Genomic DNA, 19,171 nt, shown 5'->3' with positions numbered 1-19,171 from the left:
GGTAACAAACAAAGAAAGTACAGTAATCTGCTGCCCCATTAGACTTCCTTTGTGAAAGGAAAAGTTTTTAACTAGTAAATTAACACAGTTGAATCCATTCCTTTTTATACAACATGCCAACAGACCTGATCAACATTTTTGTAACAACTATTTCTATACAAAGGTATTACAGAAAATACTTATTCTACTCATGGGCTATTTTCACAATTACTTGCAAATCTGGAAGAACGTGTTGTAATAAGCTTACAGTAAAAAAAAAAAATTGCCACGTATTACAAAAATATTAACTGTCTCTGTTGCCACAGTTCATTGCTAAATTAAGGCTTCTCCTACCTCTTCGTTCTTCTACACTTCGCAATTACATAAAAAAATGCCTCTGGCACTTTTGTTTGACATAAGACTCAATAAAGCTCCACAGAATATAAATTTTTTTAACACCTTTGTAAATAGCAGTGGATTTCTTTATTTTTTTTAAATTCAGGTTAGTTGAAAACTTCAGCTTTCCAGAGATAACACCGCTTATAAATCTAAACTTTGGATTCCAAATCATTAAGCAACAACAGTTACTATGAGATCTATTGATTACCAGCCACTAATGACCGGAAAAATCATTTGAGTGCCAGCACAAAATGCAAACTGTTTCAAAATTAAAAGGAACCAACAAAAACTGTCTATACATTCAAAGCACTTACCACTGAAACAACGCTGTTTCACTCTGCCTTCCTGTTCCAGGAAGAGTTTCGTTAAGCTTTACACTTTATATACCAGAGAAATCCTTTCTTTTCAGGATCCATCACAAATGGAATACCAATATCAAGTTTTTCAGAATTACCACTTCTCCCAAAAAAGGTTAGTCCAAGCTTTTAGTAATTCAGTGGAATACAAACAGCTTTCTTCTAGCTTACTACCACTGGAATGCTGATGTACTTAACATCAACTTTAAACCGTGCACGCTCTTTCCCCAGGACATCCTGACTGCACACAATAGCTACTGACAACAATGAACTATAGTAATCTTTCCAAGTCTGGAAAGGACAGCTATCTATCTATAGCTCTACAGATTTCAAAGCAAGTATACAACTTAACAATGCTTTTAAGTAAGACTTTAGATGTCATGTAATGAACTTTAAAATAATCATATGATAGCAATACATTAAAATCTGGAATCCAGTACCTGAAACGCAAGTCTAGCTTGTATTAAAGTAGCTCTATATTTCCAAGGCTGGCAAAGCTGTCTTCAAATTGAGGTGCATTTGGCGACCTCATCAAAATGCTGCAAGACACTGCAAAGTTTCAACTCTTGGGTCATGCCATCAAAAGCTTTCTGAATCAAGCACAGAACAGGCTGGGGAACCACCAACAGCCATGGAAGTTTTGGAAGCCAGAATCCCAGAAACTGAAGCAGTGTCTGAGGACATTTGAGCAACGCTTCTGAAACTGTGAAGAAGAGGCTGTCAGCTGTCAAGACCAAAGTGCAACCAGGGCCTTTAAAAGATGATGCTTAGACAGCTCACAGCGACCACAGCACACAAGCTTCTGTGATGCTCTCTTGTCCCCTTCCAGCCAAATCAAGACAGCACAGCCCAGGAAACCCAGGGGACACGGCCATGCTGGAGTCCACAGGAGTTCACTTGCTTCCTCCTTCCCCCTCCCCATAGACACATGCAGGACTGGCAGCAGCAAAGCTACTTTACCAGCTGCCTGCAGAGCCTCGACAAGTCTAAACTACACCAGCTTGCAGAATTTACTCTTCGCAGGTCAATTTTCTCATACCCAATAGACAGATACGGTAACATCACTACCTATTTCCTTAGACAGAAATAGATCTTCAATCCATACTTTACTAGCTGACTTTTAAGCAGTAAGCAACTGGCTGACTTGTTGGAACTGAATACCTTTACCACCAGTTTTCTGTCCTTAAACTCCCAACAACACTTTCAAGAACCTTTCAGAACTATTTCAAAACCAAAAACACCACCCAAGCAAACAAAAAAACCAACCAAGACCAAAAAACACTCCTTCTCCCAAAATGAAGACTTGTAATACTTCTTGTTATTACCTCTCATCTTTAAAAACGTGTAAAAAAATGTGGGGAGCAACCTGAGTAAAGACCAGTAGTATACAGACTGGAAAGAGGCAGAAGAGTAGTATTCTTAGGATCTCACAGCTAGAGAGGATCAGTAGGCTGTCCAGGCCCCACTGTTCTACTTTTAGTTCTCTGTGCCATATAATTTCACCAGCCTGTACTTACTACCAAGTCTGGCAGTCTCCCAGCTTTAGCTGGATGCTAACAAGGCAAGTTTGAAGAACTGTTTCCTACTCCCTCCATAATAAATTTTGCTCTGAATTTACATCACAGATACACCAACAAAACTGAAATTACTTCACCTTGCTAGAGGTATTTAACTTCGATGCAGAAGTGTTAGAAAAAAAAACAAACCTAAACAGGGAATTTCTACAAGTGCAATTTTCAGCTTTACCAGGAATTTGCATTCATTCTAGTGATTCAATTAAGTCAAAAGGTGCAATTTAGAGAAAAAAACCAGTACAAACTTGAATTCAGCATGGGATCAGGAAAACCGTGTACTCTAGGGCCATCAACTGTTTAAAGACACTGAGTGGGAAAATAACAACTATGATTATGATGGTGTGCCAGACTGGGAAGTGACTTCCAGAAACACGAGTGTAAACAGGTTCCAAGCAAGACGCTTCAGTAAGTCTCAACTCTTCCAGATCATTTAAAAGACGCTCTTTACGAAGCACTCAAGTAAGCATGTATAAGTAGTAGAGTCCAAGCAAAGAGGCCCGGTGAACCATGTCACGTCCAAGATACAACCAGAGAAATCAAGTTTCTTTTCCCCTATATTTTCCTGCAACCTCAGTTTAAAATGGTAAAAGTCTGACATTATCTGTTGTGCCAAACATCATTCTCTGTAGCAAGATTAAGGTAACATGCTATAGCTAGTTTTTCCTTCAATCTGTCCAAAAGGAAAAGCATTAGACATCCAAAGCAGAACTACAAGCACATTCATATCATTCCCGCTGAAGGACCTGAGAAATGGCTGAGAGCCTTGAAGGAGGGGCACAAGCACTCTAATTTTTGCTAGCATTCAAAATATTCCCACTTACAGCAATTTAAAGGAGGTGGTCTGTCTGCACTGGACATTAGGTTTAAATCACAGTGCAACTTGTCACACTTACAAGAATACTTCACAAGCCAGAGTCACTGACCATCACTGGTTCCAAAGTTATTGTAACTGATTTCATTAAAGAGCAAAGGCAGTTACTTGTCAAAAAAACCATTTGCCCCTACATGAAGTTCCACATACAAACTAGATTTGAAACCCTAGCATTATGCAAAGATTCAAAAAGGTCTTTCTAGAACCTAAACCAGTTATGCTTCTATTTCTGAAGGGGGTGGAGGGGGAGGAAATCACCTGTAAATCCCAGCTTGTTTGTATTTCATCCTCTCCTAAATAAATATCAGAAATTTTCCGTGCAAGGTTAATCTTCTTCCTAGTCATAAATCTGACTACAGATACAGAGTGCTTCCATGTCTTTTTATAGTTCTGTCCTCCAATGACAAGAAACAGATGAGTCAGATGAACTTTTCGTAATGTCACATTAACACAGCCTGGGAAGACAAGAGGAAAAAGGATACTGGTTCTGTCCTACCAGCTCCTCACATTCTTGTAGCTTCCTGTTTATTCAAAAGTTACATTACTTCTAGTGACATAACCACAGCTGAAAACCTGTGAACACATGTGTTACCGACAGACTACTGTAAGCAAACTTGAGGTCTGATATGCTTACAGTTCACCACAACATGCTGTATTTTCAGTTCAGCTTCCTCGGTTCCAGCAGTCATACACTTCAGTTTGAATACAAACACAGACCAGTATGATCCTCAGACAAAAAACAGCTGTAAAAACCAAACAGGTGCTAAAGACAAACTGCCTTCACATCTACCACAGGTTATGCTGGGGGGAGGTAGGCCTTTTTCATACAGCAAAGGTTTTGCTGTTCTCAGAGAAGTAGAAGTAGGACCAAAGTACTGCTCAGAAAGAGCTGAAGCCCTGCAAGTCCCCATTTCCATCTCCAGACACATAAGGAATACAATATGTGGCTGAGCAAACACTGATAGATGTTACTGAAGTCTTGATAAGAAAGTACCTCTTTGTATCAAAGGCTACAAATATTGAGGCAGGACTGACCAAGACCACCTTCTTTAGCATGATCCAGAGCTCCGTTTCCTTGCAATTAACTTGGGAACTCTGCAAGGCCAAGTCACACAGCACTGGATCACAGGAACAACAATTTGCCACGGAGTGAGTTTGTGTTTGCTTTAGGCACAGAACAACCAGACAGTTTACACCAGCCTCTCTGTTCTAGGTCCAGAACATATGCTGCTTATGAGACAGACGAATAACTCAATGAGAAATTAGTGAAAATGCTATGAACAGCAACTGCATGCCGTAACTTTTCATTCCATCAGAAAACACTTTTTATCTATTTATTCAAGCTGGAAGAATGCATTTGTATCAGATCAGCACTATGCACCATACCATCACTGTACTTTGGATACTGTAGCAGGAGTCCTGAAGCTAGATTTTCAGTACTGTCAAAGCACTGCCAATGAGAAAATTATTCACAAAGTAATGCAACCAAGAGAGGGGAGAAAGTCAAAACTTGAGCCCAGTTCCATCTCAAAGACGAAGACTGTTACCATAACAAAATCAACTCCTTTCATGCCTTTTTTCTTTGAGAGGTTTCTCATCATACAAGATCATATTTAAGATAGTTCAAGTGAGCTATGGCTGAACACAGACTTTTCAGATGTACCTAAAGTATGGTCTTACAACTTGACCCACTTGAACACATCTGACAGAAAACTGGAAGACATAACTGTTCTGCTTTTGTTTCAAGTGGCATTCTTAAAACAATAGAGCGGAGTTACTTTCAAAATTCTGTAACTATACAATATGCACAGTGCTTTCTTAACAGTAGGTTTTTTTTCATATCTAAAATAATGCAATCCCTCCATGACTGTAGCTCCTCATAAACTCAATATATTAACAGTGAGTGAACTGTACAATGCAAATGTTAGTAGGTAGCCTACTTCAAGTGCAAACATATTAATTATATGAACTAAAATCTGTTGGGGAAGAAGCTAGAAAGTATTTGTGAGTATCTGTATTGCCAAAAAAAGGCTTAGTACTACAATTATTTCTTCTGCTAACTAACAAGAGAAATGAACAAAATCCTAAAATAATTATTCAAAGAACAGCTACTCATCAAACCAAGTAGAAACAGATATATACAAGAAAATGTATGAAACACCAAAGCATCTGCCCAGGGTTCAGTGCTATTGAAACTGTATGATGGAACAGTGTCCACCAAGAAGAGAAAAAAATACGTACGGCATCAAATTCAGAAGGCTGTGAGTACTCTGGAGGAATGGATTATGTAATTCAACAAAGTGCTTAATTCTCCACTTCAGAAGTGGACGGGTAGGAGGGAGAAAATATAAATCTAGATCTGGAAAACTGGTTCAGCACTAGAACTACAGAAAGTGACCTTGGACTTACCATACACTTTAAATAGAACACAAAAATTGACAAAAGGCCAACACAATTATGGAGTCAATCAATCAACAATGTTACCATGTGAGACAAGGAAAGTAATTCTACTGTTTTACTCTGTAACGGTAAACTTGGACAGTACAGACAGTGATCAGTTTGGGGCATTGCATATCAAGAACAACCTTGATAAACTATGTAGTCCGAAGAGGATAGATATTATTGCAATAGTTTTTGGAAACATGATTTAGCAAAGGTTGATATAATTTGATTTACTTGCATACCTGAAGTCAGTTCTCCTCAATGTTTCTTAAATTAAAGAAAGAGCAGTTGAACATTGTCCTGTGTTCACTGAAATTAGGGGGAAGTGGAAGACACACAGTGATCTTACCATAGCACTTAAGCGTGGAATCAGCTTGTCTAAGGTGGATGTAGAATTATGTTCACTAAACATTTAACCTGTTCTCATGTATAAATATCTGATTACCATTGTACATGTGTACTTAACTCTTCCCGAGATCAACAAGACAAACAGTAACCTCTCAAGAATATCCTCGGCATTTCTACTATTATGTACAATTCCCTAAAGCAAGTTCTCAAAAGTTGCAGTTATAATCCTGTGACCATTTCAAATACCAGGGACAGATCTATAGGAAACTACATGTAGCAGGAGGAAAATGCAAGGTGGGCTGCTAGTACCTGCCCAGATCAAGCAAACTGGCAAAACTATGTATCAATAGGAAGAATCCATAAGAAGCTTGCAAGAATCCAAGATACAGGAATCAGGCAGCTAAACACATTAGCATTTTAACTGATATTTCTACTTTACTGAATCAGCAGTTTATGTTCAGACATACTAAGATAATTAGGAAACAAGGGGGAAAACCCTAGAATAAGGAGAAAAACTAAATTATGTGTCTCTGAAGGAAGATGGCCCACATGACTAACACAGGCAAGAGGTGGAGGTTTAACCCTACTCGAAGCATTCTCCATGCCACATAGAAAAAAACTGTACTGGGTCCACAGTAATACACTCTACTTATTCCAGAGTAGGGAGAGCTGCATTCAAAGGCTACACAAAGAAGAAACAGATATGGTTTATGGGGCTGGAGCAATTGTGTGCTTCATTTGCATTGATCTGACATGCACAGAACTGCAGCAGCAAACGCCAGCAATAAAAAGTATTAATGTCTATGTCTGCAAGGCTTTTTTTTTTTTTTTTTTTTTTTTTGCTGTTGACACCTTTACCATGCTTATGATCTGTTTGCGGCATTTATAACTGTTAGGCCATTCAGATTTGGATTGCTCATTTAGTTATTTCTTCACTTGGTGTAAATACACCACCAACCCTACAAATTTATAGAATTAAGCAAAGATTTTTGGCAAATCTCTAAGTGGATAAACGTGAGGTCTATTATTCTGTGATATTATTCTGTGATACACAGGTAAAGAAAAGATCAAGATCAAAAGCTTGTGCTTTTGGAATTCAGTGTGGGTCTGCAGCTAGCTTCCTATACGCAGAATTTTATTACATCAGCAGGAGAACAAGCTATTTAATATTACTTTTCACTTAGAGAAAGTATTTTTAGACAAGTGTTAAGGTAAAGGTAAAGAAACCCTGTTTCTCCTGTATACATAGAAACCTATCTGTAACTCCAAGGCAGAGCCAATCAAGTCACTAATTACAATTTTCCAAGAATATGAAAGGTAGTAATTCCTTACCTTTTACTTTTGCAATAACTGTTCCTGCAGCACTAAGAATATCAACTGAGTTTAGAGTCTGATGTTTATTTATCACTGCTTTTAAAACACGTAGCAACTCCCCCAGGCGTTCGTGTACTACCTGATGCAGGCCATCTTGATTTTCTGAAAAAAGCAAAGGAGAAACTACATTAAAACAGTGAATTACACCTCATCGCATTACAAACCACTTTGATGGTATTCAGCTGCACTGAAGTCTAGGCCATATGGAAGCTAGGCCTGCTTAGAACAAAGAAACTGTTAAAAAAAAAAGTTATACTATCATTTGCCAACAGTTTACTTGCAATGTTGTATGCCATTTACTAATTTCTCCCCAAAAGTCAAGCAAATATACTTTAAAAAAAAAAGGGGGGGGGGGAAGGGGGGATGGGGAGGGGGCAGGACAAAAGATGACTTGAATTAAAACATCTTTTTCTCAGGTCATTTCATCAACCACCATTTTGATAATTACATATATTCAAAAAAAGAATATAAACAAAAGCAGTTTTGGATTGCGCATTTGATACTTCTTCACCTGATACAAATTCAACACCATTTCTGTGTATTCATAGAATTACACAAAGATTTTTGGCAAATGTTGGCTAGTTTTTAACTCAAGTGTCCATCAAATCTTATGCATCTTTAGTATATAAGCCTAGATCTACAAAGGTCTGTCTTTAAGCATGTCAGTCCTGATGAAGAAGCTGAACACCTAAATTATTTTGTGGAATTAGGCCTAATCAGAAAAATTCTCAAACAAGCATACATATAGGGCAATGGCTTCTACAGCATAAGCCTCTTGCTATGCGCCCCTAAATCCCACCCCCGTCACCCTTTTTTTTTTTTTTTTTTTTTTAAAAATAATTCTTGTTGCCTCCATGGCATAGGTTAAACCACAAGCTCTTCCATTCTGTTTCGGAAAAGGTGCTGGTGCATGGAATTAAAGTTTCACATGCACTAGAGTGCTGCGTTGCAAGTTGTGGTAAAAAGCTTTCAAATTCAGGAAAGTCTAGCTTATGAAAAAGAAAAAGAGGATCTAATACAAGCTGACTCACTTCCCCACTGAGCAAAAAGGAATGGCAATTCTGTGTTGTCTGTGGCCATGATAACAAACAGGTCAATACAGACAATTACAGTACAGTGCAAGTTGATCCAGTGCTACTCAGAACAGTTTCAAACCTGAGCCATTTTGTCCTGGCTACGAGACATTATATTTAGGCTAGAGGCACCTAAATTTTTCTGAGGAATCAACGAAGTACAACATGATACATCAGTACGGTACATCACTACTCTCAGGTGGGTAGGTGGGGGACTACATACAAATTACATGCCATTGTATCAAGTGCAAAAGCAAGCCTTCTAAGGACCACTGTGCTTCAGGCTTTATTTCCCTAGGTGTCAAATACTGAGATTTTTTTCAGCTCAGACTAGCTTATACATGGTCAAAGGAAAAACCTTGACTCAGGAAGTGGACTAAGGCAAAAACTTTATCTAACATTCACTGGCACTTTGTGTGTTTTTTCCTGCTGGCGGGGAGTAGGAAGCTCTATCCTTAACAGGTCACACAGAAGTCTAGGAAAACCCATCTTACACAGCAGTAAATTAAGAAAGCTCTAAGTAATTCATTAGAGAAACACAGTTGTGGCTTTATCTTCATTTACATGTATACATAATGGTTTTTAACTGAGGACTCAGACACAGCAAAGGCAAAAAAAATAAGAGGCTGGTACTAAACATGGCTATGATTCAGTACATAATCTATCCCTGCTACTAAAATGTATGACAAACACACATGGATCTAAAGGCATACTATAGCTCAGAGTTTGGAACTTCATGGGGAAAGCAATCCAGGCTTGAAGTAGTTTCCATGCAAGCAACAATAGCGGAAGCTGGGACCTTGGGTAAGAGATGATTTATAGAGGATATGAAAGAGTATCAGAAAATCATGAAAGGCATGAAAATAGTGGGTAGAATCAATTGCTTACCACTGTCTTTCTGTTAAACATGATGCACCTCAGACGATTAAACAGAGCAAGCAGGAGCCAGATTCAAAACACAAAAGGGTGATTTTTCACGTAAGAGACCTGTGGAATTTCATACCAAAACATAGCAGTGGCACAAGAAGCGTACACAGAAACAAGGAGAGACTGGACAAGTTCTTCTAAGTTTCCCTGTGGGTTACTAATGAGACAATAAACGCCTTACTAGGTCAGGCCATGGGTCCAGCTAGCCTGTGCCTTACACAGCAGCGGGCGATGCTGCTTCGGAGACTAGACAAGACTGGCCGCTTTCTGCGGGCCAGTCCCCCAGCACCCACAGCTGCTGCACCACAGTTGCTCTTATACACTTCAGTAACTGCTTACAGACCTGCTGTATTTGAATTCATTTAATTCCTTTTGAACCTGCATCCACAACTTGTTTTCACTCAACTACTCCACTCTTTAGTCTACTGAACTACTAAGCATTGTACTAAAACAAACAATATAACTGCAACAGCTCAAGGACTCCCCTAAGCAGAAAGGGTTCAGAGGATATGTCCAATTTACCATTTTTACTTTTCTCTAGCTATTCACTTTTGGCAGTCATTGGAGTTCAGACACCAAGTTAGACACAGCTCTAGTCTAAGCCAGCATGGCAATTCCCACCTTCTAACACTTGATGAAATTCTATAGCTGTCAAAATGAAACCAGTTAATTTTAATGATTCCTTCAGCATTTAATCCATCAAAGCCTCAATTGTACTCCATCAGTGCAAGAATACATGCTGTTGGGAGTACTGGGCAGCTCCAGGCAAAGGCAATGGGGAAAAGGAAAGACAGCAGAGCTGTACTGATGCCCACAAAGCCAAAGTGGATCAGACAACATAGAAAATATATCTGAACGTTATAGTAACATGTTATTTTCAGGAAATAGAATATTAGATAGTTAAAGGTAATTCCAATTAGTTCATTAAGAAACATGTCTAGTGTGTAGACTTAAGTTTTTAAATACTTAAGGAGCAGGTAGTCTGTGGAGGGCATGTCTCATCTCTTCTTACAAACCTCCAGAGGCAGACAAATATTCCACAATCCTTCATTGGGACTAGTGATTTATATTGGCAGAACTGGGACAGACAGGCTTTTGAAGGAGGCATCTGGAAGCTGTATGCCACAAACCTTCCCCATGAGCTGTCTCTGTCTAAGCAGAATATATGCAGCCCTCACATGAAGGGCATGAATATTGAGGCCAACTGACTAGAGATGGTCTGCACAAGTGCACCATTTGACCAGAACTGCACCTCTTACCTGGCCAAGATGAAGGTGTCCCTGTTTTCTGATCCACAGATGTCTACTTGTGGCTGGAGAGAAAAGAGTTCCTAATCATGTGATCAGGAATACCCACGCACATACTCCATAAGCAGGTCCTTTTGGTGACATGGTGGGTAGACTTTTAGATGCCTAACAAGTAGGGGAGGGGAAACAAGGCAGGAAAGCAGCCAAACCAATCTACAGATTACTCCCAGTTTGAGAGTCCTCAGGAAGGAGTGCATCACAGGCATATGACAAACTGCATGAATTATTCCAGGGAGTTAACTGTGACCCACAGCTACAGGCTTGACATTACAGAATAAAATGGACTCTTGAGGTTCCTTACAGGTTAGGTCAAAGCAAAAAAAAAAAAAAAAAAAAATCATTCAGAAAACTGATTAAAGCATATCTGATCCCAAAATGCAGTTTCTTAGTATGAAGATTTGATAATATCTTACCAGACCAACTGAGTTGGGGAAAAAAGCAAAATAAGTGGGAGGGGGAAGAGAGAGAGAAAGAAAAAAACTTAAGGGACACAAGCCTCTTGAAGTCTGAAACAGAAGCAGTAAGCTTCAAAGGGAAATGCAAGTTGAAAACAACTGCTGAGTTGAATTAGATGTTTATCATACCATCCAGAAGAACACTATCGCTAAAATAATGCATTCAAGCATGAGATTAGTTATTTGTACTCTCAAAAGCAAAGGTCTGGCTACACCCAGCTGAGATTTCTTTGTATTCCATCACTGTACTATTTGTTTACAAAATATCTGAAACATTATTTCTGTGCCTTCAGAAGACAAAAGGTCTGTGACAAGTACTGCTTGGGGAGGGAGGGGTGGAGGCAGAAGTCATCAGGAACCACAACTACACTGCATTCAGCAACTGATACTCACCAAACAGACACTAAAACAGAGATTTCCTGTTCAGGACAGATTTATAAAACTCAGGTAGTAAAACAATCTAAACATGCGAGATTAACAGAAACACAGTTTTAATACTAAAGGAGTCTGAAAACAGCTAAGAGACCAAAACAACAGCAGAGCAAATACTGTTTACAGTGAAAAGAATGCATGAGGAAATGTGTCTCTTAACAAGTTCCTGCAGCAATTCAATCTAACTTAAGCAGTCATAAAAATTAATATTTACTTTCAGTTTTTCTTCTATCCCTTGTCTCACTGTACACACTTATTTATCCATTTCTCCACATGAAGTCAAGCAGGAAATTCCTCCACCAATGGATGCTATATCAGTTTAAAAAAAAAAAAAAAAAAGTCTTTCCCAAGCTTAATAACACAAATTGCAATACCATATAAGAGTAGTTAGTACTTGGGACCAGAGGACTGCGACTGCCGGTGATCCTGCAGCACAGAGGACCTCTCTGGGCACCTGAATTCAGCTGTTTGCTTAAGTGACTAGTTTCCTGGAATCTCCTGGAAGAAATCAGTCAGCCCTCTACCAAAAGAAAAAAACCAGAGCTCTTAAAACTGGGGGGGGGGAAGTCGTGGAGAGAGCTTAGTAGCCTATCTGCAAATCTTCTTCCATTGGGGCTTAAACTGTCATTTACATTAGCTGAAAACAAACTCTTCCAAAATGTAAAGGCAACCACACCACCAGCATATTCTGCAGAAGTAGTGAAAGAAGAATAGAGTGAAAAAGCGTGTATTCAAAGCTGACAAACCTAACACACAAGAATGATGTAACAAAGCAGCTGGGAAGCCTGTCAGTGTTAGCCAAGCCATCTCAGTAGCACACTGCTGTCATTAGCATCCCACTCCTCAATGGTTTCAGTTTTATAACCACTTCATTTATAACCATTTCATCTTATAACCACTCATCCATCTCTAATGTAAAAATAGCATAAGATACTTTTTTTCTAATTTTAGGTATTTCTCAACAGGAAGCCTTTGTTTAGTAAATATTAGCAAGCAATAATGGCCTTACAGCTATGGATTCTGTTCATGCAAAACAAAATAAAATTTGCTCATCAAGTTTGTCAGCGCCAGTCACCCTCCCTGCCAAGTCAGGGCTGGTCACAATACATGCAGTCGGGAAAGGCACTGCTGTGTCAGTTGGCTGGTATTCTTTTGTCTGACCTGATTTATTGTTGGCCCAAACATTTCTGAAGCTTTTTATTTCAACAAATGTACACCAGGACAAGTTTAAATACAGACTAACATACGGTTTTTCCCCTCCATGGCCATTGCATATCCTACATTACTGTTCAGACCCATACAGAAGATGCATGCACCATTCTGCTCACCGCTTCTGCTTACCGCTTCTCCACATAGAACATTAACACTTTCTAACAGCAGCAGGCTCTCCCTCTACTACCCAATTTCCACCAGTCATAAGAGAAGGGGGACCACTAATACAACTGTTGTTTTGCTGTGGCTAAAAGTTTAGAACTGAAGTTGGTCACTGATGAAAAGGAAAGATAGGGTATAGATCTAGATAAACCAACTGAAAAGTAACACATCTGTGAAAACTTCTTGAAGTCAGATTACATATGAGACTTTCAAAGCAAATGTTCTAGTTCACACCACCTAATAAGGTCCTGCTTTCCCTATGAAGCTTTTTACAAGTACAAAGATGTGATTATTTACTTCATGCATTTAGTAGCTTTCAAGAACATTACACACAGTGAAAGATAGTACCAGTGTGGAACAACCTGCCATGCATACTGTCTACGGCCACAAGTTTATATATATAGACCAGTCTTTTGACTATGGGGGGGAATATATATAAACTCATCTCACTTGTGAAAATCTTACTATAAACAAAGTAACTTGTATTTTTTGCACAGTTTCTCCATCTACCCTCACAAACATGATTAAATGCCTTGTCTTTGGTAAGTGTCTACCATGAATTCACTCACTCACTCTATGGATGTTAGCACTAGTTTAAGAAGATGAGTAACTGCAACTAGATGAGAACACTTACATGCCCATTGTGTACAAAGCCACTAGGCCATAGCCAGTGGCAGAAACTAAGGATCACCCTCACTAGGTCTAGTCCCCATTTTGAGAACTCCCTTTGTAAATTGCTGCTTTCCTGGGATCAGCTGAGAACTGTGTACTTCAGCTCCCCTTTTACTTCCACTGAAATATAGAAGCCTCAATTCTGGTTTTAAGTGCCACTTCACATGATCTGCATAAATTCCAATCTCCTTCAGGAGAAAGGGAAAAAACAGACAGAACAGTCTTGCAGGGTGGTAGTGAGAACAAGCACACAAACTGGGAAGCAATTTCCCCAATATCCGAGTATCTGGATCCAGAACTTTATTAAAGTTTCACCTTATGGAACGCAAACAATCAGCTCTTCATCGCTTTTGACCTTGGAAGGATTCAGAAGAAATAAGTTTGAGTAACCAACGTTTCAATCTGCAAGACCAACATCTTGGCTAAAAGACTGTCAACTCTTATTTACTAATAACCTTATTTTTGGCATTAAGGTAAATTAGAACCCGTTTCCATTACGTTACACAGAAGGATTACATGGTATCACTAGTTATGCCACCTAGGCTAGGTGAAAAAAAAACAAGTCATCTTTGGAATTAAGCTGATCCAAAGTAAAACAACTTTAAAATCATGTTAGTATCATCTTCATCAGTGCCCGTATTGTGTACTAGGAAACTGTCAGCACTCAGTTCTGAACCTGATCCAGACTATGAGACTTCCCAGTGAGCATCACAGAGTAGGCAAAACAATCATACAACAATGAACTGTGTGGAAGTCACCTAATTCCTACATCTGCAGTTTGAGAAACAGTCCCAGATTAACCCATCATTTTATTTTTGCTCTCCTCCCCCATCAGCCCCATTCTAACATGAGTAGCAGCCTGCCATATTTGTCTGATATGACAGAGGTCACTATCACACTCAAGACACAACATGAACTAATCAATGTTTTACACTTTGGTTTGACCATAGTAAAGTTGACCAATGTCACTGCTGTCTAGTCTCAAGGAAGCTTTTGTAAGGCAATAAACACATGGGCTAGATGTGATTTTCATCAATTGTACAGATACAAAATGAACAAAACTTTTTTCCTTTAATGGTGGTGGTGTTATTTTATTTGTTGGTGGCCACAGTTCAGGAGTGATGAGAAAACAGCAGTCTTAGCTAACATATTTCTTCTTTTATTTGGCTGTATAAACATACTGCAAATGTAAGGAATGAAACGTTTTAATTCACTGAATAACAAAAACTCAAAGAATTTCTGGAAGAATTTATCCTTGCAAAATCTCTTAACAAGGCTGGAAGCTGCCAAAGGCACTAGTGAAGTCGTCACATTTCAACCCTGTGTTATGATGCAGAAGTAGAAGCTACCTACCCATCCCTATGTCAAGAAACATCGTACTTGAAGCTTTCAAAATAGAAAGATAGTCAGTCCTAGCTTTTTTGTTAATCCGTATCATGGCAACCCTTGTTGTCATGGCATCATTAAAAGACACTACACCAAATTCATACAGTCTTTGGCAACGTGCTCTAGAATCCACCACAACCAATGTCTTAATCACATTATATTGCAGCAAAAGTGACAATTTATGGAAAATAAACAGTTAAGCAATTATTTCAATGAAGAAAATTCTAAGGACATGTAAAGTGTGATTAGGAATGAAGAAAAGAAAGGCATAAAAATAGTAACCCAGACCCCTGCATTTGACATAAAAGCATTGAAGTTTGGGAGGTTTTTCTGAGAATAATATACAGATCCAATTCAGTGAGAATGCATGGAAATTTCCTGCAAATAGCTTATTGAATACAGTATATTGAAAGTAGCAATGTTTGATTTCATTTATTATATGCAAATAATGTTTTTATAATACAAGAAAGAATTTAACATTTGGCAGATCACTTACCTCTTTACTGCTAAACTACTAAATTTGATCTTAAAACAGGGTGAAAGTGCAGGCTTGCAATTTTTGCAGAAAAATTGCTCTTGGAGGAAACACACAACTATCCCCTCTTTAGTCTAGCCTTCCAGGTAAGACTTCTAGCATGATGAGCTTTTGGTGTGTACCACAAATAGCCAAACAGCCCTTTCAGATTTATCATTTGCTACCAGGGATTGGCCAAAATACATCAGTCTCTCCATTTAGATTTGACCATTAACCATGCTGACTAGCCTCTAATGTGACCTTAAGCTGTGGCAGGTTTTGTTTGTTTGTTTTTAAACTGGGCTAACATTCCTACCCCATTTTAATCATGGGCCAATTCTGTACTTCTGAAAAGTCAACGCTTACGTAAGAAGTCCTTTTTGCTTATGTAAATAGGGCAAACCAAGGCTCAATTCATTTCCAGAAATTAAAGGAAAGTTATAAAAATCAAGATGTCTTAAAAAATCTTTTCAAAAAGTCAAGAAAATAGATGGTGTACATGCAAAGTACATCAGAATAATCAAAATCCTATAATTCTGCCTACACTGAAAGCAGTTAAATATTTTCATTATGTTGGTTTGCCAACTGACATCAGCAGAACAGTTGTTACTTCACATTCATTTTGCATTTAAATTCATAGATGAACTCCCCATTTGTGTATGTGGGGAAGTCTTTTGGAAAAAAACCTACCACAATGCAGCTTTTCATTAATCTATTTCAATATGCTGTACGCTACATTCCTTCAACTTTTGTATTCTACTAGCCTTGAGATTCCAGTCAACTAACCTAGATGTGTTCAGCCATGCAGTTTAATCCTTAGAATACATTAATCTTTTATTAACCCCAAATTTAAAGACCAGAAACCAGTAATGAAAATTGCTGGAGTTTCCTTATTTACCTGTTTCTGACAAATGAGAGTGAACACACTACATGGCCATTTTAGCCACTGTTTGTATCATTTCCCTGGGTCTTCCAGGAGTTTAAGAATAAAACTAGGTGAGGATAATGCTTCAGCACTTTCAGAACACATTTTAAGTTAGAATCGTGAATTGTCAAGTGGACATAAAACTACATTCTTTATGATGAATACATTTGCAATAAGCTTGATCAGTCACATTTCACCAGAAAGTCATACCCATCAGGATTAGCAACTATACCTTTAGTAGTATGCTACTTATTTCTTATTCAAGGGCGTTTCACTAAAACTTAGTAAAGTAGTCCCTGGACTGAACAGCTGCCAATAGAAGACACTGTTAAAATAAAATAAGAAAAAAAACCCTCTTATGCTTTAAGCAACTGTGGTCCTTGCAAATCGGTTCAAGTTCCAATAAAATATGAAGTAATACTCACTCAAGTTTCACAGCACAAATTTCTGAAAAAAAAGAACAAGTCGGAAAAGAAAACCCTTTCCCCAGAAAGTTGATCTTACCATATCAAACTGGCACACAGAAGAGTTAGTATGAAAGTTTTGTTTTCATTCATTCAAAAGAAAATAAATTTAACCTTTGCTAACCCACATCAAGAGATTATTAAAAAAAAATACTTAACCTTTAACTCACTTTACTTTTAATCTAAAATACTATTTGTTCTACATGGCTGCTGCTTCCACTTTTAGCCTAAGTCACTGATTGAGCAAAGAAGCTATTTCATTGCTGCTAGCCCACCTAGTTTTCAAAAGACCACACAAAGCCAGGATTATGAGATTATATGGTGTTAAACAAAAGGTGCATTACATTGTGCATTTCTTTTAAAGGATCTTTTAAAACAATTATGAACTGCTATAGGATGTGATAGTATTCCATTTCTGGTTTTTCAATTAAAATAAAAGAGTATGCAAAATCAACTTAAAATTTAAGTGGGATTCAAATCACTAAGGCAGCAGCCAGTACCATTAGTTGTCTAAAAAACTGGTGAACATAAAGGATTAATTATTTGAAGTTCCAGCATTGAAGACCTGCTGAAACAACCACCCAAGAGAGTAAAGCCTGACTATATAACTTGCACAGGTGACACAGAGTGATGAGCCATTTGAATGCTCAAGAGGAAATACTTTCAAAATCTTCCCACTTCTTAGATTCAGGAACAGTCAATCCACTCTCCAATATAACATTTTGGTATCAGGTATTTCACACCAAAACATCTTTGACTGTTTCATATGAAGAGGAGACAAAACACGACAACACTACACTGTCATTATAGCAGTAACTGATGTCACACCGCAGTTGCACACCCCAAAAGACAACAGTAACCCACTGCACAGCTCACTATGGATTTTGAATTGAGTAGTATTTCTTCACAAATACCTTGCAATAGAAAGGTGAAAAAGACAAAGCACAGAATCTCTTTGCTTTATGGCTCTGGATTTACACAGCTGTTTCCCCCTAGTACCACTGAAGCTGTCATTCCAGCTAGTCAATGCTAAATTAAAAAAACCAAAGGATATGCAGGCCAGTAAAAGCTACTGAATGTGAAAATTATAATAGAATCAGGCAGAACTTGGTCAACTACATATTTGAACAGTAGCCCCATGCATTTAGTTTTTCATCCAGTGGCACACAGCATTTGATGTTGTACAATAAACTTCTCTCATTACTAAGAATCCGATTTATTTATACGGTCCAGACCTCTTGCTTGCTTTCCAAATTAAGTTCTCAGCCACCTTCTCTAAAATCTCATGTCCAGTCACCAGCCAAAGCCAGCTACAGCTAGAAGGAGTTCTCCATTCCTTGCCAAATTTGTTTGCTTGTTCTTAACAAGGGCTTAAGCAGGAATACCAGAGAGCATTTAATTTGACCACTCTGCAATCTTAATCCTACTGTTAGTTTCCCCTTCTTCACCACTTGCATAACCTATTTATCATGGTCACTTTCTCAAGGCCCTTCACTAACTGTCTTCACTCAGCTATCACAATTCATGTATGCTACTAAGCTTTCAGATAAACAATCTGCACCTTATCAAACAGAAGCACAAAACAAATAGGACTATCCCTCCAAAAAGCTGCCTCCTTCAACTGCTCTTCTGCTGGCAGTGGTTAACCTACTTCTGCGCAGAGACCACAGCCCATTTTGTTGACCAGCACTGTTCTGTTTCTCTGTACCTCCACTGTAGTGATTCCAGTAAACATTTTCTTCCATGTTATCAGCATTGAAGAACTTCTGGACAGACTTTTTAATTCCATAGTTGTGGTAGCACCTAGAACAAAGTACCTTATATACCCTATATACAATGAATGCATGAAAAAAAAATCCCCAGAAAACAAACAAAAACGCAGAGTAACTTAAGCATCCTACTGAAGAATTCATATCACTATCAATACTAAAACAGCAACAGGAATTCATGAACATTGAGCAGGCTTTAAGCTAATCCTTTAGGAATTCCCTGTCCATAACCATTTCAGCAACATCTGATCTTAGAGAGAGAGCTAAGAATATGCTGTACTCCAAGAGTAGAACATCAGCTGAGGTGCTAAATTTGTTCGTAACACAGAGCCCTAAACAAATGACACCTGCATGAACTGGAAAAATTTCAATACAATACTCAGAGAAGAGCACCCTTTGGAAATCCTGTGCTACAAAACTGAAATTTGGCCCCAAATCCTAAAGATGTCAAAATCTCTTGTTGAAAAGGCATGCAGTGAGAGAAAGGACACGCTTGTGCTTCAACTCCACTGTACAAATACACTTCCTGC

At 38.4% G+C, this 19,171-nt stretch overlaps 1 protein-coding gene across 4 annotated transcripts in view; it reads right to left on the bottom strand.

Annotated features, from left to right (window-relative positions):
• The window catches only part of ARHGAP29 (Rho GTPase activating protein 29), a 54,849-nt gene that overhangs the window by 21,464 nt on the left and 14,214 nt on the right, over positions 1–19,171 (bottom strand). For all 4 annotated transcript variants that reach the window (XM_052802171.1, XM_052802174.1, XM_052802173.1 and 1 more), the window contains exon 3: positions 7,302–7,445. In XM_052802171.1, coding sequence (XP_052658131.1) covers positions 7,302–7,445 — 144 coding nt within the window. The remainder of the gene's footprint in view (positions 1–7,301; positions 7,446–19,171) is intronic.

Source organism: Harpia harpyja, chromosome 11 (assembly GCF_026419915.1).
Source record: "Harpia harpyja isolate bHarHar1 chromosome 11, bHarHar1 primary haplotype, whole genome shotgun sequence".
Taxonomy (NCBI): domain Eukaryota; kingdom Metazoa; phylum Chordata; class Aves; order Accipitriformes; family Accipitridae; genus Harpia; species Harpia harpyja.
This window is presented reverse-complemented; position numbering and strand designations above follow the sequence as displayed.